This window comes from Nothobranchius furzeri, chromosome 6, assembly GCF_043380555.1.
Source record: "Nothobranchius furzeri strain GRZ-AD chromosome 6, NfurGRZ-RIMD1, whole genome shotgun sequence".
NCBI lineage: Eukaryota > Metazoa > Chordata > Actinopteri > Cyprinodontiformes > Nothobranchiidae > Nothobranchius > Nothobranchius furzeri.
Window position 1 is genome coordinate 66205015 of NC_091746.1, and position 21351 is coordinate 66226365.

Here is a 21351-nt window from a genome sequence, read left to right on the forward strand (position 1 = left end):
CCGGTCGGGATTTTTATTTTTTTTAACTCCATCTCTCTCCCTCTCACCCTCTCTATCTCTCTCAGACACACACACCTTAATCAACATTGTTTTGTTTAACTTTGTGTGGGGCAAAATGCCAAGAACGTTAAGAAAAAAATCAGTTTAATCAAGTTAAAATAAAAAAAAAAAAAAAAATATATATATATATATATATATATATATATATATATTTAAAGTTGTGTCTGATTCTAGCATTTCATATTTCCTTGTTCCTACTGCATGAGTTCAGATGTATTAATCCATACACTTAAATATTAATGTTCTGATTTTATTGAAAAACTTGTTCTGTAATAGTTTATTTACTATTGTGATCAAAAATATTTAATCTCAATTATGAGGCTGCTCTGTAAATAGTTTTCAAATAAACAATACACACAGCAACTTCTGATCATTCCATATCAATTTCAGACTTAAAATAATATATTTATGTAAACCACACCCACTCCCAGTTAAACCACGCCCACTTCCGGGTTATGCCACGCCCATTCCGAGTACAGATACAGATAGTGGTGTACTCGCTCATCCCTAGTTTGTGCTGTCCTAAAACAGGTCAAGGCTGTTCAGCATCCTATTGAAAATAAATAAAACTTTTATAAAATCAAAACATTCCTTTAAGCAGCCAATGTTAATAATTTACACTTTCATTTTCTTATAAATACATCTGATTTGATTAATCAGACTTTAGTTAACAATTTATATTAAGAACCTAAAATTTCCTGACGACACGTCTCTGTCCACCGACATGTGATAAATAAAACGCTGCCTCTAGAGGGCGCCATCACCGACCAGCTAGGTTTGATGTTTATGCTATTAAATGTCACAAAATGTGAACGGTTATGTAGTCTCAGAGTTTTGTGACACTTTTAGTCAAAAGTATAACACAGTCAGCACTACATTTAAAATTGTAGTGTAGTGTCATTTTAATTTTTCCAGGTAATTGAAAGAACTTTTAGTTAAAACGACAACCACTGACTTGTGTAGACTGTTCTTACCCGAGTGCTGGAGTGTTGTGTCACGTGATCAGAAGAATGATCATTTGAACTGGGGTCGTTGAGACTAGGCGCTCCAGTGACCTTCTTTACTGGCCTCTGATCATCAGGTCTGAGTTCAGACTCAGAGACGTCAACAACCTGAGAGCAGCTGCCAGAGTCTGCAGAAGTGAAAAACGTGTTAGTTTACAGCAACGATTGACGGAAATCAGCTCAAAGCCATCTGTATTCCAACCTGGTTCTGGCTGAGGGCAGCTCCTGCCTCTCAGGTTGGGTTTGGGTTTAACAAGCCGGCCTCTACGAGTCCGAGGGGCTTCTCTTGAGGTCTTGGACGTATCGGTCAACTCTGACGGCATTTTATCAGAGCTAGGAGAATAAAGAAAAGACATGTCTGTGTATAATAAATCCAAATGTACTTTAATGTTTGAGAACAAGGTTAAATGTCTCACCTTTGTACAGATAAGTCCGTCTCATGAGGTTTGAGACTGGCACTAGAGGCTGTTCTGTTGACTGTGGACTGGACATCTGTTATAGTAGCCTGAGCAGTTATTGTTTGGGTTTTTGACCCAGACACTGAAGAGGACACCTTGCAATCACCAGATGAAGCATAATCAGTTTCTGCTGGATCTTTATTTGACATCTTGTCCTCAGTGGACTCCCCACATTGACGCTCCGGTGCACCAGTTGGAGACGTGTTTGCGTGTTGGTCTTCTGAAGGCTTACAGTCATCTGACTGAAGCTTTCTGGCTGTAACTCTACTAGTCGATGCTAAATTGGGTTTGACTTTGGAAAACCTCAGTCTTCTCTGAGGCTTGTTTTGTTCGGCACCTTCTGAACTCGAGACTTGTCCAGCATTTTGCACCAGCTGATCTTTAGTTGAAGATGGTTTCTCTGTGACTTCATGAGTAGAAGCTAATTTCAGTGACGGTACTGAAACCAGAGAAGTAGCACCACTTGTCTTATCCGGCCTTGATTCTTCAGGAAGGGCAGAAGAGCAAGTTGGTTGCTGTTCCATCTTTAACTTCTTCATTCCTGTAGTGGCCTGTTCAGAACTGGGCTCAGAATTGGATTCAGGCTGGACTTCAGCGAGATTCTGGTCCTTTGAGAAACCCTGATCTGATGTTTCTGCTCCCAAATCCATCTCATCACTAGGTCCAACATGAGTGCTTTGTGAATCTGCGTTGTTGTCAAACGCAGGTGCTGAAGTAGGACTTGACCCAGCCTCGTCTGTAACTCGAGATTTAAACTTTGTGGTCCTCTGGATCTGTGGTAAATTTGGCTTTGGTTTAATTTTGTGTGACCGACTCCTCAGCTGACCAGTAGATTCGACCGTCTCCTTTTCCTCACCGACATGTACTCCTTCAGAGGGTGTTACGGAGGATCCCACAGTCTGTGGTGATTGTCCATATGAAGCTGGACTGGTGCTTACTGGCTGTTTCTCTGGGGAAGGCCCGCATGGCGCTTCAAGTTCTACTTTTGTTTTTTGATGGGATTCAGGATCTGAACCAGAACTTGAGCTTTTGCTTTCTGTGATTGGAGGTTTAGGATTTGCAGATCTGGGTGTTTGTGGTATTTTTGGCTTGGGTTTAATTTTCAGTGATCGACTCCTCCTCAGCTGAAGAGCAGACTGAGCTTCACAATCTTGTTTACAGACGTCCAACTTTTCTACAGCAATCGGTTCTTGAACTGGGACTGAATCTGGGATTGATGTGAATATGATTTTTGATTTTTCACTTCCTGAATTAGCTGCAGCTGCAGCAGCATTATGAAGACTCTCTCTTGTTTCTGTAAAGGAATCAAGCGTGGCACACTTTTCACTTTGATCTTCCTGAATTTTAGAGACTTTCTGGTTTTCTAGGGCACTTTGATCGGACGCCACATCAATTTCCATCTGATCAAGTCCAACAAGTGTCTTCTCATTTTTAGATGGCTCCTCTGTGGATGTAAGAGAACAGCCTGGAGTTTGTACTGAACTTAAACTTGAAGAAAGATCAGTTCTTTCAATCAGTTTTTCAGAAGGGGTTTCTGTTTCTTGAGGATCCACCTGTGCGTTTGTCTCCTGGTCAAATTCAACATTTAAAATGGTACCCAAGTGTTTCTCTGCTGGTTCTTCTGTTGGTTTACTCTTTGCAGCTCTTGATGTCTGTGGTATATTTGGTTTGGGTTTAATCTTTTGTAGCCGACTTCTTCTCAACTGACAAGCAGCTACTTTACCCTCTTCTTTATTAGTTGTCGTCTCTTCTGCAGGAGTGATAGCAGTAACAGGATCCTTGTTATTTTCTTGGGTCAAAACTAAACCTACATTCACTCCCGGTCCGGCTTGTGGTTCTGTGACTCTCGGGTTTGTTTTACTGCTTCTCTCTGTTCGTCCAAATTCACATGTCTGGTTTTCTTCTGTAAACTCAGAGTCTGAACTTCTGCCTCTGAGGTGAACTTCAGAGATGGACCGGTTTTCTGTAGCACTCAGGTCCGATGTTTCGGCCCCTATTGCTGGTTGATTATCCACCTCCATGTGTGTCTTAGTTTCCTCATTGTCAGTTGGAAGTGCATCTTTCTTCAAAGTTTCGCCACCAGTCTGAGATTTATTCCTTGCAGCTCTTGATGTTAAGTTTGGTTTGACTTTGACTTTTGGGAATCTGCTCAATCTAGACCGGCTGGACGCTGCTTCGTCACCATCTCCCTTTTGACTGAAAGGTAAACCTTCTGCAGGTAATGCAGCAGGGTGTTTAACAAAACTTGCATCACTTGTTTCTACATGAGAAATAGATCTTTCGTCTGTGGAATCAGATGCATTTGCCTCTCTACTGGCCTGATCCCTTCTAGGCTCAAACTGGGATTCAGAGAAAGAAGAGCCCTGGACAACAGACCCTTCAGTTAGTTTGAGTTCAGTAGGAAGTAGGGCCGATTCTGTTGTAGTTGCTTCAGCTGTTTCGCTCTTGCCAACTTGGTTTGCAGCTAGAGTGCAGCTCTCTTTTGCCTGCTGTTCATATGTTGTCTCCTTTTGGGATGTTTGTTGTGAAGTCCTGGACGCTTGCACGGGTTTTGGTTCATGTGGTGTATGATCAACATCACTAAGAGCCTTCAGCTCACTACATGTCTGATCGCTGGTTTCAGGGAGAGCGACATCAGTCCTGGCGGTTACGCTGCTTTGTCGTTCCAGTGGGGCAACATTCTGGAATGTTTCTGCAACTTCTTGATCTGAAGCTGAAGACAAAGAAAACAGAAAGCCCTCTTCTCCGAGGTGGCTGGATTCATTCACACCAGCTGGTCTTTCCTCTGTAATTATACATTTTACACAATAAATCAACCAAACTCTAATTCCCATGTCAAGATGAAGGCTCAGTGGTTTCCGTGTCTCCCACCTGTTACACAGTCATCTGTGGTCATTTCACTCGGCGCTGACTGAGACATGTGAGTCAGGCTGCCAATGGCCAAAAGGGTTTGTGCAGCTTCATTGTAGCTTTCATTCTGTGAAACTACATTGAAAAAAAACAAAAATGTATGCATTAACAGTGGTTAAAAATATAGTAGACTGCTACCAATGCTTTTGCCACATACCTTCAGTGTTTTCTGCAGAAAGAAAGTCTATAACATCCTAGAAGTAAAAACACACAAGTCACATTAAAATCAAACAAAGCAGCATGTGGAAACTCTGTTGCATACTATGATGGACTGAGGTTGATGCTCAGATTCCCAAGATGGTGTAGTGTAAGTTTAATGTTTGTGAGAGTTGGTGGGCCCACAAACTACGCTGTATTGCAGAATCTCATGTACTGTTGTATTTGTTGGTTAATGGACTCTAAAAACCACAGAATCCTGTCTTTGACAAACCCTGCACAGAGCTCCGTCATGTTTTATTCTGATATGTGGAATCATTGGCCTTTTAGTCTCTGTAAGCCCTTAACGCTTCTTTATTTCTTTTAACCCTCTTGATATGGACCTATTTGTGCATCTTAAATAAACATAACACATAACATATCATCCCTTCCATCACTGGTTCAATGATTTCGTTATTATGCTTAATAGAACTTTCCTCAGATCAATTGTTCACTAATAAAACAAATTATTTTTATTTGTGAGCATTTTTCCTGATAATAATAAATATTTTATAGCAGTAAAAAAGTTTAAGAACCAACAAAGAGACAAGTCAAGTTCTGAGTCATTTAGATAAAAGTAGTAATAAATTACAACTTATCATTTTTTAAATTTTTTTTATATTTTAAATGTTTTTGTTTTTGTGAAGCGCCTCATGGTTTTTATCTTGAGAGGCGCGATATATAAGATTGTTATCTTTCCTTCTTTATTTTAGTTTACGAAGTATCAGAATATGTTGATATGCCAAAATAAACAGATTGTGGTATCTTCTATAGGCACATTGTGTTCATTGAAAAATATATTAATGTCTGTTCAGGAATATAATTTCCTCTGAATCCAGTTAATATCTTCACTAAGGGATCTGATTTTACATTTGAAATGGCTTGTTGTATTGTTAGTAAAATGAATGGTTGGATGAAAAAATATCTACGTAAAACAATCAGACTGTAATACGCTTCTTTATTTAACACAGCACAAGTGTTATTTTCACCTTGTTTTTGCTGACGGTTAGACCATCACTGTAGCCTTCCTCAGAGCTTTGCCGCTGTTGGCAGCGTCACTTCCTTCTCTGTTTATCTGTGGGCTGCAGAGCACGATGTTGCCCTCTGCTGCCCGTGTTCTCCTTGTTGTTGACAGTCCCATGCGTGATCTAATGTGTAGACTGAGACTCCATTGTATCTGTTCATGGTTGTGTCCCATCTCCTTATTTCTATGGCTTCCTTCATCCATAGTTTGTATTTTTGTTGTTAGGTGAATATGAGCCGTGTTCCCATCCTTTCCAGTCCATTAAATGGTTTTCTCTTGTGCAGTGCTCTGTTGCAGCTGATTTCTTTGCTGTGCTTTCTGCTTTTTGTTTTGCTGCTCTTGTGTGTCTTCGGCTTGTTTCCTTCTCACACTCTATGCTCTATTGTTCGTGTGTTGAGTTGGCGTCCGGGTTCTCCTATGTATGTCGTCGTCTTCCTCCGCTTATCCGGGTACGGGTCGCGGGGGCAGCATCCCAACTAGGGAGCTCCAGACCGTCCTCACCCCGGCCACCTCCACCAGCTCCTCCGGAAGGACCCCAAGGTGTTCCCGGACCAGATTGGAGATGTAACCTCTCCAACGTGTCCTGGGTCGACCCAGGGGCCTCCTGCCGGCAGGACATGCCTGAAACACCTGCCTAGGGAGGCGTCCAGGAGGCATCTTGACCAGATGCCCAAACCACCTCAACTGACTCCTTTCGATCCGGAGGAGCAGCGGTTCTACTCCGAGTCCCTCCCGAATGTCCGAGCTCCTCACCCTATCTCTAAGGCTGAGCCCGGCCACCCTACGGAGGAAACTCATTTCGGCCGCTTGTATCCACGATCTCGTTCTTTCGGTCATTACCCAAAGCTCATGACCATAGGTGAGGATTGGGACGTAGATTGACCGGTAAATCGAGAGCCTGGCTTTCTGGCTCAGCTCCCTCTTCACCACGACAGATCGGCTCAGCGTCCGCATCACTGCAGATGCTGAACCAATCCGCCTGTCGATCTCCCGATCCCTCCTACCCTCACTCGTGAACAAGACCCCGAGATACTTAAACTCCTCCACTTGAGTTAGGACCTCTCCCCCGACCCGGAGTTGGCAAGCCGCCCTTTTCCAGTCGAGAACCATGGTCTCAGATTTGGAGGTGCTGATCCTCATCCCAGCCGCTTCACACTCGGCCGCAAACCTACCCAGCAAGAGCTGAAGGTCAGAGCTGGATGAAGCTAGGAGGACAACATCATCCGCAAAAAGCAGAGACGAGATTCTCCTGCCACCAAACTCCACACACTCCACACCACGGCTGCGCCTAGAAATTCTGTCCATAAAGGTAATGAACAGAACCGGTGACAAAGGGCAGCCCTGGCGGAGTCCAACCCTCACCGGGAACAGGTCCGACTTACTACCGGCTATGCGGACCAAACTCACGCTCCTCCTATGTATGTTTGCATGGTAATTCGTATATCCCTCCACACTTACATCCTGCTGGTATCTTGTCTTTTGGGTGCACTAGTCTCTTTCTAACTGTTGTGTATGGTTTTGTTGGTGTGTTTATGTTGTGTTTTTTTTCATTGTTGCTGTTATTTTTTCTGTTATGTATGGAAGGGTTATCACCGACTTTGGTTCTTGTTTTTCTGTATTTGTGGTCTTTTGTTTTGGTTGTTCTTTTCTTTCTGTTGTTTATCGTTTTCCTTTGTTTACTGCCCATGTTGGGTTAATAAGCAGGAGCAAAGCTCTGAAGAAGGCTACAGTGACAGTTGAAACGTCAGCAAAACAAGGTAAAAACAACACTTTTGCTGTGTTGTAAAAAGAACCGTATTACAGTTGGATGAAGCACACAGAACGAACAAACAAAAGATGTAAAGCAATCGAGATCGCTATTTTTCAAAAACAATGATGCTAATTAGTTAAATTCTCCTTATTACTCAAACTATTACAATTTTCATAATAAACTGTCAAAATCAAAGCTAAACAGATAAGATTAAAACCAAAGTAATCAAACTACAAACCAAATGCATGTGATAATTGTAACGTAATCGTCATGATCAATACTAGATTTGTTAAATCAGGCTAAAGAAAGCAAAGCTTTAGGTGTAACTATCAGGATTACATTTACTGCTTCTACATTTTTGTAACTTACAACCAGCAGGTCCAACTGATGTTCACATGGCTCAGCATTGCCAGTCTCATGTTGTGCCTTCTGACAAGAGGAATCAGGGCACAATGCATCTTGGGAGATGCCCAGCACATCAGGCATACTGTCCAAGATGTCAAGCTAAGTGTGGGATGGGAGGGGTCGAGAGGAAATGTAAAAGCATGCATAAAGAAACAAAAACACTTATTTCTTTTAAAATATTTGTTTAAAGGGAATGAATGTATGAATGGTGTGTAACTGTAGAGAAAGTGTGTGTTTACCTCTTCAATAGACTCATCCACTTCTGAAACCAAAACATTAGGAGAGTGCAGGCTGGAGGTCATAAACAAAGACTCGTCGGTGTCTTTCCCGGACGTGCATGAAAAGAGCTGCTCTGCTCGTCCGTCTGTGTCCTCCAACTCCCTTTCACTGTCTTCATCACTGAAGTCTGTCTTGGAAGACCTGAGCGTGACCAATTTGGACTTTTTGGGTTTTGGAGCCAACTGTGGCTTCAATGACTTTTTTCTGCTAACAGAGGATTTAGATCTAGATGTTGCTGGAGCAGACTCAGACGTAGAGAGATCCTCTTGGGAAGCATACGTCAAGGTCTGGGTAGGTTTTGGGACTCTGCCATATCTAGAGTACATAATTACAAATGAACAAAGGTGAGTAGTACTACGATGGTACTAAACAACAAACAGTCGGTGAATGCAACGTTTAGACATAAAAAATAGGGCTGTCGCGACTGAGAATTCCCCCTGCGGTGAGTCAGGGCAGCTCAATATTGCGATATGCGATATATTATTGCACCTCGTTTTTATTTATGTACTTAGCAAATTTGTTTGTTAATTACTAAACTCATGGCAATATTTCCTTTGAAACATTGTGCTTACACATTTAAAAAATGTTAGAAAAAAATACATGGCCATTTTTAACACTTTATTGAATGCAGATCAAAGGGCAGTAACGGCATTCTCTGACTGAACTTAAGAACAACATTCAGGAGGTTTAACTTTGAAATGCAAATTTGGCTGCAACATCTAACAGAAATAAAAAAGTGCCCTACTATCTCCTCGATCAACGCGGACTTTACCTCTCAGCATGCGCTGTCGCGAGATTAATCAAGTACGGTAATTGCGGTGGCACGTCATGCAGCGCGGTGGGTTTCTTAATATCGCGATATATTGTTCTTGCGATTATTGTGACAGCCCTAATAAAAAAGGCAAGTTCTTTACCTCGTGGGTTTTTGAGGCTTAATCACAGATTCCTCTTCTTCTTCAGATGAAATATCATCACTAGCAGAATTCCTTAGATTGGAACAGTTCAAGTCTGATTCTTCTACATTTACCTGAAATAATAAAGTTTACAGTAAGGTAAACTTGTACAAATGAGTAAAAAGCTTTGTTAAGAGGCTTCCTCACTCACACTCTTCTCCCCTTTCTCTGATGACGGTTCTTCCTCTTGTCTGGAAGGAGGAACCTTTTTACCTCGCTTCAAACCCAAAACCACAACCGGCGTCGGTGCTCTGGCTCGTTTCAGCTTGGCTGGCTTGATGGTCGACTCCTTGGTTGTGTTGGCGTTCTGAACATTTTCCAATCTTAATATTAGAACAAAGAAAATGGATTTCATTTAAAATAAAAACAAGCATTTGTTTAAAACAGCACTTGTTGAGTTTTGTTACATGTCTGAATTGGTGTCGTCCTCGGGTCGTGCCTCCGAGTCTTCACCTGAGAAGACAAACAAAAAACTAAATTCAGCAGGAAACGGTATGAACACCAGTCTAAAAACATTTTCCTCTGCCATGCCCTATTGCAGCCTCGGCAGGTCTACCATTGGCTCGGCTAAGTTTAGGCTGGGCCAGTCACGCTCATCCACTTCCGGACCTTGGGTCCCCAGAAGAACAAAAAGATGAATGCAAGTCAACGGGGCTAAAAACGCTGTTTTCTAATTCCGCTCGTTTCGAACCGTGGATTTCACAAATGATGTCCGTGAATTTTATGGACGCATTTTGATACCAAGGACGTCCTCATTTTCAAACAGGAGGAAATGTTATTTTAGGTTGTGTGTGAAAACGTACTGTATAGAGATTTGGTGCAATAACTATAAAAGTTCACTCCAACCTCTCTTTATTCTCCAGAAACGGGCTGTAAGGGTCATACATGAAGTCCATTTTTTTCATCACACTAACATTTTATTTTTAAAGTCCAAACAGCTCAAATTTTTTGATTTAGTTGATTTTTATGCTGCAAAAATACTTAATAAAGCCAGTAAAAAATATTTACCCTCCACTATTTAAAAACTATTTATACAAAGCGAAAGGAGTTATAATCTGAGGGGTTGTGGTAGCTTTAAATTCCAGGTGGTAAGAACTACCAGAAAAAGTTTCTGTGTGTGTGTGTGCTGTCAAAATGTGGAATCGATTAGAAACTCAGCTCAAACTGTGTGTAAATATTAGTTTAAATTAACATATAAAAAAATGGTCCACATGGTACGGGTGAGGAGTGAGCACCACCTCATAACATAGCATGACATGACACACACACACACACACACACACACATTTGTTACATACATACATACATACATACACACACGCACACACATTTGTTACACACACACACACACACACACACACACTTGTTACATACATACACACACGCACACACATTTGTTACACACACACACACACACACACACACACACACACACACACACACACACACACACACACACACACACACACACACTGAATTTGCTAGATTCATTCAATTTGACTCAATGGGTATCATCCCCAACTCATGCCAGGGGTCACACCCTGGACCTGGTTCTCTTTTGGTCTCCACCTCATGAACCTTGTGACTTTGCCTCCGGTGTTCTCTGACCACTCTCCAATACTCTGTGATGTTACGTTGCCATGTCCTGTCCCTGTGTGTGAAGCTCCAGCTACTAGGTTCAGAGCCCTGGATGCAGAAACTGTTTCAAAGTTTGTGGACTATATGTCTGTAAGGTTAGAGACCTTTAACCCTGATCCATCTAACATTGTTCACTATTCACAACACTTTGATTTACATTGTAATCAGGTCCTGGACATGATTGCCCCTCTCAAGCTTTGCAAGTCTCGGCCTAGGAGGGAGCCATGGCTCTCTGATGTCACACGGGCTTGTAGGCGGGCGTGTAGACCCTCTGAGAGAAAGTGGAAAAAGGATGGCCTACAGGTCTCGCGTGAGTTGTTCAGAGCATCTCTGGTTGCTTATCAGGATGCTGTGAGGGCTGCCAGAACGGCCTATTTTGCAGAAATCATCAAAACACACTCTAAGAATCCCAAGATTCTCTACAAAACACTAAACTCTGTTCTGGTGTATCAGGAGCCTAGCTTCATGTCTCCTACAGCTGCTGGAAACTCTGAAGATTTTCACAAATTCTTTGTTGATAAAGTATCGGGCATTAGAGCAGCTATTTCTGGTAACTCTGTTGACCCTGCTCCAGTTCCTCCATCACTGTGTCGCCTACAGGTTGTGCAGAACAGGGCAGCCAGGTTCCTGACTGGGACCAGGAAACGGGACCACATCAGTCTGGTTCTGGCCTCCCTGCACTAGCTTCTGGTCTGTTATCGTTCACACTTTAAACTCCTCATCTTTGTTTACAATTTCTTCCAGGGTGGTACTCCCCCCCCCCCATCTAGCCACACTCCTGAACAGACATTCCCCATCAGACCAATGCCTGCTCGCTGTCCCTCGTTCTAGGTGTCGTACTCGCAGGGACCGGGCTTTCTCAGTCCTAGCACCGTCGCTCTGGAACCAGCTGCCACCCTCAGTTAGGCTGTCCCCATCTCTGCCAGTCTTTAAGAGTCGCCTAAAAACCCACCTCCTCCGCTTGGCGTTCCCTGAACGTGTTTGATTTTGGCCCTCTTCTATGTTGAATTTATTTCCCTGTTTTCACTGGTCTCTTAATCCCTTGTTTTACCCATTTGTCTTCTACTTTAATGTTTTACCTTTTTTGCACTATTTGAATTGCTTTTGTAAGGTTATGAAGTTCATTATTTTCAGCTCCACACAGCTGCCCCTGTGCACAGTAACACCCGTGTAGAAAACGCCAAGGTCGGGTGTTCCTCAGACTGTTTACATTCCAGGAGAAGAGCCAGAAGGAGAAGAAGAGGCTTTTCAATAATCAAAGTACTTAATTTGTGATTAAAGCTATTCGAAACAGATGTTGATCAATAATTAATCAAGTGAATGATCTGTGGAATAAAGATGTCATGATTTATGTGTTTAATGAAAACAGGACTACTGCACAGACAGACTGACCCTCATCTCCATAGAAACGCATGACACATTGTTCCAACCAATCAGAGCTTTCGGCTGCCGCAGGAGAATCTGGCTTGTTGACTTAAAGTGTCCAATCCGCTTTACTAAAACTTAACAATTCAGAGATATAAAACAAGGCAACGCCATTTTAAGCTCAGTTCCATTTTGACTTCAGTTCTAGTCACCGTCATCCCAAAGAAAAGCACAGACTGGCCAGATGTGTTTTCTTCTTTAAACTAAGAACTGTGAAGTTGGAGATTTTCGTCGTTTAACAACCAGACGACATCCTTTCAAAATAAGAGCACCTGCTGACGCTGCCGATTGGTACCGGGGTCGACCCTTCAGACGGGCTTTGACGTGCTGCGACCACTGCTCCGAACAGCTCCAGTACACATCCGAGGTTCTTGGACCTGGCATTTCCTGATCTACCTGGGAGGCCCCCCACTGGGTACGTACACGGCAAAATAGCAGCTCATGTCATCACTTTATAAGCCTCGTGATATCTAGTCATAACAACCAGAGACTACCAGATTCGATGACGTCAGCCTAAGGAGTCTGAACCAACCACACACACACACACACACGCACCAACACAACATCCAAATCCATTTTCATCCATCACAGAGTTAGTCCTGGTAGATTGTTAAGAATTTATAGTTAAGAAATTAAAGATTCTCAAACGATCCCAACTCTCTCTCTTTTCTTGTCTCAAAGTCAATACAGAGTGTTTAATTAAACTCCCTGATGATAAAAACAGCCTATTCTTCTGTTTATAAAAAGTGATCTACTTACAGTGTATTAAAATACAACTCTAGATAGTTACATCACTCTATTTCGTTACACTTTTATTTTCGATTTATTCATCATGTTTCACATTTTTCATGTACCATGTTCAGCGCCTTGGCCTTCCCGACAGGGTCGCGGAAGGCGCTTTATAAATAAAGCTTTGATTGATTGATTGAAGTCACTTGTTTCTTCTTATTCTTTGACCGTGTACGGCAGACTGATTACTGTAGCATTTTTCGTAGGTCTGATTGGTCCTAGTGCTGTCCAATTGTGTGCAGAGACAGTTTTAAGATTTTAACCCACTGCGAGTTCTAGTTATGGGTCGTGGCCAGATTTACATATAGTTTGCCGGACTCATAGTCTAGAAGTAAGGAAATGCTGAAATAACTGCGAGGAAAAATATATGTTCCATTAAACAAATACAGAAATGATGCAAAAAATTAAATTTCTCTCAATATTCCGACCTGTTTTGGTTTTCTTTTGATTGGGTTCCTCAGTCAAGTGCTCTGCTCTTTTCTTTCTCGTGCGCTTTTTCTTCTGTTCATCTCCATCATTACACTGTTCTTCGTTCTCTTTCTCTCCCCCGTCCTCCAACTCAAAATCCTCCCTCTCATCCTCTGAATCACTCAGCTGCTTTGCAGATTTTTTCCCTGTGAAAAGTTTTAGAAAATAAATCCCAACAGAACTGTAACACCAAGAAGCGTTCAGTTATGGGACAGTAAGACACCCCCACATATTAAATATACATTACAAGTCTTACTTTTTCTTTTAGTCTTGCTCTTCTTGTTGGTATTCTTCTCTGCAAGCAGCTTGAGTTTCTTTCTGTCTTTTTGAACTTCCAAAACTTTTTCCAGCAGCTTAGAAAAGTACTCAATGTCCAGTTTACGCCTCTCTCCTATCAGAAAGAAAAAAAGTCTGTGTGGTTTTAATCAAATTCAATAAATACAAATGATCTGATGTCATCTTCAACTGGTCAAACGTAAGATCTCCTTCCAAACGTACTGAAAGCCTTGTCCACCCTCCAGCAATTCTCCCGCTCTTCTTTTTTGAACTTGTTCTGTCAAAAAATACATTTGCGATTTTTTAAAAGATCGTATACACTATCACACTTTACAAATGCATATTTGCATTTATAATTACCTTTATCTCTAATCGAGATCTGTGTGGAAACAGCTGACAAATCATGGAAAAGTCAGTCCCCACCATGCTAACTGCTAGGAAGAACATATCCGTCTCTGACCAAAAGAAAAACACAAAAATGAAAAAGGGCATCTTTTTTAATTCAATGTGTTATTTGCTATCATTGAATGTACCTTCTATCGACCAGGGTTTGGTATAATTTGCCTTCCTGAAACTTGAGTAAGTTGTGGTGGAGCCGCGCTCAAAAATAGGCTCTCGGTCTTGAGCGGGGTTCGGACCTTTAGCTCGTTGGACCTCCACCGTCAGGCTGAGGTTTGCGTTCACAAAACATATTCAGCTCAACTAGCAACCACACCATCTCCACAACCGTAAAAATAAATTAGACGCTTCATGGGAGTGCTGACCTTTCTTCATCAATGATCAGTGAGCCATCTTCTGCCACTTTCACCTGAGGCACCAAGAGGGCTTCTTCCTGGTCTTCTTCTGCCGATGCAGGCTCCTCCTCCTGTTCCTCTGGCGGTAAAGCTGTCGTAGCAGGTTGGGCTTCGGGTTTTTCTGGTCGCTCTGGAGACCTTCAGAACATTTTTCAAATATATAAGAGGGAGACAAACTTTCTATTAAAAGAACTTGCATTCTAATTTAGTAATTACTATTTTTAAACAGAAAAGTACAAAAAAGTAGGGCCCGACCGATATGCTTTTTTTGGGACAAATACCGATATAAAACGTTTAGCAAAAGCCGATAGCCGATATAATGGCCGATAAATCTCCCTCACAAAAAAAAAGAAATAAAAATTTTCTTAAGATTAAACCCTTCATCCTCTGCCTTTTTGATGCAAACTTATTTCTCTCTTACACACCAAAGAACTGTCTCCACAACTCACTAGGGTTTCCAAGTAATGCAAATAAGATATGATCTGGCAGCATTTGGTTTTCTTAGTTTAGCATAAAACAATGTAAGTGAATTCACATACACTGTAGTGTTTTTTTACGTAGGTGAATGCAAGCCTTCCCTTCCATTGCTTTATGCTAAAACAACTGGTTACAAGATGTTTTTTCTGACTTGGCTAACTCTGGGGAATCTAACAACACACACAAGTTTAGGGACAGAAGATTCCTATAAGAATATTAAAATAATAAAAATGTAGCAATAAATAAAACGTAATACTTGTGCTTTGTAACAAAGTAACACTCTGTGGAAGTTAACTTCTATCCATCTTTTGAACCCGCTTTGTCCACGCAGGGTCCGGGGGTGGGTGGGGTGGGGTGGGGTGGGGGGGTGGGGGCTATCTCCAGCAGTTAACGGGCAAGTAGGCGGGGTACACCCTGGACAGAGAGCCAGTCCATCGCAGGGCAACACAGAGACACACAGGACAAACAATCATGCACACACACACCTAAGGACAATTTAGACAGACCAATTAACCTAAAAGTCATGATTTTAGACTGTGGGAGGAAGCCGGAGTACCGGAGAGAACCCACACATGCACAGGGAGAACATGCAAACTCCATGCAGAAAAATCCCAGGCCGGGAATCAAACCCAGGACCTACTCGCTGCAAGGCAACAGCTCTAACCACTGCGCCACTGCACAGCCCGGAAGTTAACTTGGTGAACTTATTCACCCTGGACAGGAAATTATTGCACATAAGAAACCTAAATAAGAATAAATAAATAAAAAGTTCCAAAACAATAATTTGTGTTCAAAGGAGTAGAGCCACACAACATGAGTTCATAAAGCTGGCGCCATCTGCTGGATAGGTTGCGCAATATCGGCCATGTCGGCCGTCTTTTTGGTCGATAGCCAATACTGTTAATGACCCCAATATCGGCCGATAATATCGGCCGGCCGATAATATCGGCCGGCCGATATATCGGTCGGGCCCTACAAAAAAGTGGCAAAAAGTTCCACTGTTCAAGCATGGCTACTTTTATTTACACCCAAATCTGCTTCAAAAGATTGAAAACTGAAAGAAAAAAATCTGAGGGATTATTTTTGCTGAGATCATAAACAGCATCCGTTAAGATTCCTTTACTTAGGACGCTATAAACATACTTTTCTCTCAGTGGCACAGGGGAGAGCGCACTCTCGTTCTCTTGGGCTGAATCTTCTAAACTGCATCTGAAAAAATGCAAATAAATATTAGAAAACAACATCATCAGTAACATTTAGACTTAAGGACAACAAATTATAAGACACTTACGTCATTGGGTTAGATGTTGGGATATAATGGATAAGGTCTCGCATTGTCATCTTTGTGGGATCCAAAGAAAATTCCTTTTTACGAGTCTTAGCTTTCCGCACATTCTGCAACATGAAACGGTAAAATCTAAATAATAATGTTTTGTTTTTGGTTACCAGGCCTTTCCACTAGATGCTTAATATCTGCGAAGCATAGCACGCTGCAAAACGTCACGTTTTGGACGCATCCCAGAAATGTAGGGAAGCATTGCTCGGTTAAATTTACACTTTGAGTTTGGTTTTTACACACGACGATTCTACAACGCTTCAACCTCAGCAGTTCAAATCGGGTCAGACAGGAAGCCAAACGTGACAGAAGTGTAAAACATCCGGGACCTTTTGAAATAAAACACACATGCAGATTTCAAGTAGCTTAGCTAGTATCTAATCCAATCCGATCTAGTTATGAAGCACTAATAAAAAAACCAGCAACGTGTACCAAAGTGCTGTTCAATAAAAACATGAACAAGAAAATACAGAGGCAACAAGATTCAACAAGTCACAGCATTTCAATCAAAGGTGAGTCTTCAGGCAAGATTTAAACATGAGAAGAGAGTCAGCCTGTTTTACATGTGTAGGCAGCTCGTTCCACAACCTGGGACGAATCACTGGAAAACCTCCGTCTCCTCTGCTTTTGCGCTGGGTCTGGGGAACCATAAGTAGCCCAGGCTCAGCTGATCAAAGAGACCGCACAGGTACATGAGACATCAGCAGTTCCAACAGGTAGTGCAGGGCAAGGCCATTTTGGCATTTAAAAAAATTAAAAACCATATTTTCATCTATTTGGTACCTGACCGGGAGCCAACGAAGGGCTGATGGGACCGGTGAAATATGGCCGTGCTTACAAGTACCAGTTAAAAGACGTGCCGCAGCGTTCTGAACCAGCTGCAGGCATGAAACGAAAGAGTGGCTGATGCCCACATACGGGGTGTTACAGTAGTCAAGTCTAGTCGCCACAAGCATGGATAAGGATTTCAAATATCTGAGATGAGAACGTTTTTAACTTCACTAGCTGTCTCAGGTGAAAAAGCAGGGTATCTGCAGGTTTAAGAGAGCCAAATTTAAGACTTTTTAAGACCTTTTTTAAGGCCACTTTGACCAAATTTAAGCTTTTTTTTTTTAATTAAATTTAAGCTATAATTTCCAGCTATTGCCTGGAACCGGTGCTAACCATGTCGCAACGTGGGATTAGCCATCCAGTTACCATTGATATTGCACTTCCCCATGGCGCAAGCTCCCACTAGCATGCTCATCTAAAAATAGCCCCCTTTCACAACCAACCGAATGTGTACAGTTACGCTTACGCCAATATCATACACAAAAAATGCTGAACACTAACTAGAAATTCACGAAAATTTTATAGAAATAATTTTGTTTATTGGGTCTTTGGTAATTTAAGACCTTTGGAAACTGTATTTAAGGATTATTTGTCATTTTTAAGGATTTTTAAGGCCTTAAATTTGGAAAAGCAAATTTAAGACTTTTTAAGGACCTGCAGATACCCTGTAGTAACCAAAGTTGTTCTCTTTGACGCCTCCTTGGTAGAGGTAAAAAGAAGATAAACCAAACCTTTTTTGGAAACATGCTGCCATCTTTCTCCGTGTTTATCGTGTGACCTACTGGTATTGTGCCTGGTCTTGCAATTCTCAGGTGACTTTGTGACGCCACATGCTGCACGGAATGCTCTTGTTGTCGTTTAGCGTCTGAAACACTCCCCATGGGAAGCAACATGCTGCTTAGCTCGCAGGTAAAATTAATCTATTACGTCACACCTCGCTGACACATCAGGTGGAAAGGCTGGATTTTACGAGCAACAGAATAAAGATGAGTGTGGTTGTGTGTTGCGCGGTATTAACTAACCATTTCTTTCCACCGTTCACGTTTCAGCAGCTCTCTGAGCTTCTGGGCCTTCATCAGTCTTTGCACATCGGACGGGTCATTCAGGAGTCTGCTCAAAGACAGCGCTGACTGGGTCATTGAAACCACATTTTTGGATGAAATGAGAGTCTTTGCTTTCTCTGATATTTCTGTTGCATCTTTATCTGGTAGAGATGGTGGTACCCTATCTGGTAGTCTGGGAGGAACTTCTTTAACCTGACTGCCTGAAATGTTTTCTGCAGGTTGGCTATCATCAGCTGGCAGATGGGTTTGTTCTTGTGGGTCTTCAGCCAAGTGTCCTGATTCCTCGGGAGACACGGGGGTGAGGTCTGGTTGGACTTTGTGCTGCTTGCTGTCTTCAGAAAGTCTCCGTGGTCTTGGGGACTGAAGACCACGAGGAACTGGAGGTTTGCTAGACGTTGAGGGCCTCTCTGCGTCTGAGCCAGAGATGTTGGCAGGAGCTGCAGGAGCTGCTTTGATGGGAGATCTTGGCATGCGTGGGAGGGCAGGAAGGCGACCAGGGGCCACTTTGGGCTTGACAGAAAACCGCTTTCTTCTTTGGACCGATGCAGAAGAGCTGGTACTTTCTCCATTCTGGTCGTTTCCAACTCTAAACAGTTACAGAAAGAATTATTTGTGCTGCAGAAAAACAGTGTAGAACTTTTGGGTTTTAAAGTAGCTGGAAGCCTATGTGTGACTCACCCTGGAGCGGAGGTGTTTTCTGATGGGCTCACGTCAGATTTATCTGTAGCAACAGCAGCACTGCTGCCTTCACCGGTTTCTTTCGGAGTCTCACTGGCATCCTGGTTCCCTGCAGGAGGTTCCTGAGAAGCAGCCGCTGCTGTTCTCCCCCCAGTGTTTACATTGGGACGAACACTAAACCTTGACCGGCGAAACATTTCAATCTAAACACAGAAACCTGAGGTTAGATTAGCCTTCCATGTAGAAAATCTGACAACCTGGTGCAAATAAAAATCACTTTATTAAAAAAAAATAAAATAAAATAAAGAAAACACCAATCTGATTGTTTTGCTTTGTCATTTCTGACCAAGTGGATTTACGAGGTATTCATTATCGACATGTAAACATTATTTGCTTTTCTCCTTATTGCAATACATACAGCTACATACTGTAAACAATAACATATTTCATTTATCCTAAATACATCTTTTTAATTCCCATACTTTTTTCATTTGAAAAGGCACATATCAAAATAATATTTCTGCTGAAATGGACCATTTTCCTGTCAACTTTATTGCTCTGTGATGCTCTAAACTAAATCAGTTTTCTGTAAAAAATATATGCTTCTTCTTTCTCTATCAGTGTCTCAACAGCCAATCATCTGTCTCCATTCGGGACTACCTTCTACATCTTCTACCCGCACATCAACTAACTTCATGACCCATTTCATCACATCCATAAATTTCATTTTTTGTTTTCTTTTCAGCCTCCTGTCTGATGGCTCCAACCTCAGTCAGCATCCTTCTACCAATGTAATGGGCGACTGTGACACAGGAGTTAAGTGCTGCCCCGTAATCGGAAGGTTGTAGGTTTGAGTCCCACTCAGTCTGTAGCTGTCATTGTGTCCTTGGCCAAGACGTTTAACCCACCTTGCCTGCTGGTGATGTTCGGAGGGACCGGTGGCACCTGTGTACAGCAGACTCGCCTCTGTCAGTGTGCCCCAGGGCAGCTGTGGCTACAATGTAGCTCATCATCACCAGGGTGTGGGTGTTTGTGTGAATGGGTTAATGACTGACTTTGTTGTAAAGCACCTTGGGAGGGTTCCTGGACTCTAGAAGTCGCTATATCAAATACAGGCATTTTTACTACTTAATGATTGTCCTCTGGACATGTCCAAACCATCTCAAGTCTATCCTCTCCATCTCCAAAATATCTAACATGATCTGTTCCATGATGGACTCATTCCTGACCCCATCAACCTCATCACTTCCAAAGAGGCTATCAACATCTTGAGCTTTGTAACCTCCTGTTCTGCCGCCTTTCTTGTCCTCATTGATACAATCTCTAAACCATAACACATGGCTGGGTTACTACTGTCCTTCCCAGAGTCGTTTTTATCACACCTGACACTTTTCTCCACCCATTCCAACCTGCTTGCACATACGTCATCTCTTTTCCTCTTTGTTGCTTTTGATCGTAAACCAAAAGAACTTAAAAGTCTTCTACCTTATTTACTTCTACTTCCTCCAACATCACCCTTCCACTACTGTCTCTCTCATGAATTTTCCTTAGGAATAAATACTAAAACGGCATTAATTAAAATGAATGTAATATAGTATCGATGGTTACATTAGCATGAAGCCATTTAACAGTGAACAACTATTGCTATTGTGTTGCTAAATGTCATATAACATGAAAATGTAGAGAAATACTCAGACTTAATGAAATACAAAGTTTCTGATAAGATTTTTACAACTTAAAAAGTAAAAACTGTGATAAGCTAAGCAGCTGTAGCTGTAGGGAAAATTGGGCTGAGCATCTAAACTACATTTCCTAAAGCAAAACGAACTCGATAACATACAAAACGTCAGAAATGAGTTACAGGAGAAGTAACTTCTATTTTACGCCAATTTACAGACCTACAGTGCGTTGCTACTTTCATTGACTGATACGCTAATTACGTTGACAGTCCCAGTAGGCAGGCTGTTATTTAATGTAAACATTAAGACAGAAAAAAGGGAGTGGAAGTTAAATAAACTACCACACCTTGAAAATCAAAACTACAAAACGTGCCAAACCCAGGAACAAAACAAGCTCTAAAAGTGCAGAAAAGAAGCAGAGCAAAAACTGGCAACACTTGTGACAGCACGACCCTGCCTAAGTTAGCCTCTGGTTTTACGTGAGTTAAAGGCTGAACCGAACATTGTAGTTTAATTTTAATACGTTAAAGACCATTTTAACAACATACCTATTACGCAAAATGTTGTTTATCCGGTAAAATAAGCTAACAGCATCGAAGAAAAGAAGAGGGTAGCGGATTCCACGCACTCACGTATCCGCCATATTTGTTTCTGACGCTAAATCTCCCCGGTGAATGGGCTTGTGGGTAATGTAGTCTGAGGATCACACGGTTGAATGAAGCAATTTCTTACAGTACAAAAGCAACCACTGACTTGTTTTTGTTTTTGAACATTTCATTTTGAAAGCAATGTACATACAAATCAAGGGAAACCCGATAAAGAATAAATGAAAGTAAATTATAATTACTGAAATAGATT

General features: G+C 41.9%; 1 protein-coding gene across 3 annotated transcripts in view; it reads right to left on the minus strand.

Annotated features, from left to right (window-relative positions):
- zgc:162472 (transcription factor TFIIIB component B'' homolog) overlaps positions 1–21163 on the minus strand; it is a 29766-nt gene extending 8603 nt beyond the window's left edge. The window contains exons 1-21 of one of the 3 annotated variants that reach the window (XM_015943184.3): positions 21042–21163; positions 18815–19017; positions 18095–18722; positions 16197–16300; positions 16049–16114; positions 14399–14566; positions 14168–14301; positions 13995–14089; positions 13857–13911; positions 13615–13749; positions 13319–13504; positions 9446–9491; positions 9190–9361; positions 9000–9112; positions 8046–8400; positions 7771–7905; positions 4590–4626; positions 4394–4507; positions 1481–4307; positions 1267–1397; positions 1035–1192 (exon numbers count right to left, since the gene is read on the minus strand). In XM_015943184.3, coding sequence (XP_015798670.3) covers positions 1035–1192; positions 1267–1397; positions 1481–4307; positions 4394–4507; positions 4590–4626; positions 7771–7905; positions 8046–8400; positions 9000–9112; positions 9190–9361; positions 9446–9491; positions 13319–13504; positions 13615–13749; positions 13857–13911; positions 13995–14089; positions 14168–14301; positions 14399–14566; positions 16049–16114; positions 16197–16300; positions 18095–18722; positions 18815–19011 — 5856 coding nt within the window. In that variant the 5' untranslated portion in view covers positions 19012–19017; positions 21042–21163. Of the gene's footprint in view, positions 1–1034; positions 1193–1266; positions 1398–1480; positions 4308–4393; positions 4508–4589; positions 4627–7770; positions 7906–8045; positions 8401–8999; positions 9113–9189; positions 9362–9445; positions 9492–13318; positions 13505–13614; positions 13750–13856; positions 13912–13994; positions 14090–14167; positions 14302–14398; positions 14567–16048; positions 16115–16196; positions 16301–18094; positions 18723–18814; positions 19018–19722; positions 21009–21041 lie in introns of those variants that run through there. The other 2 variants (XM_070552452.1, XM_070552453.1) reach the window with 2 other exon arrangements.
- Positions 21164–21351: the final 188 nt, after the last annotated feature.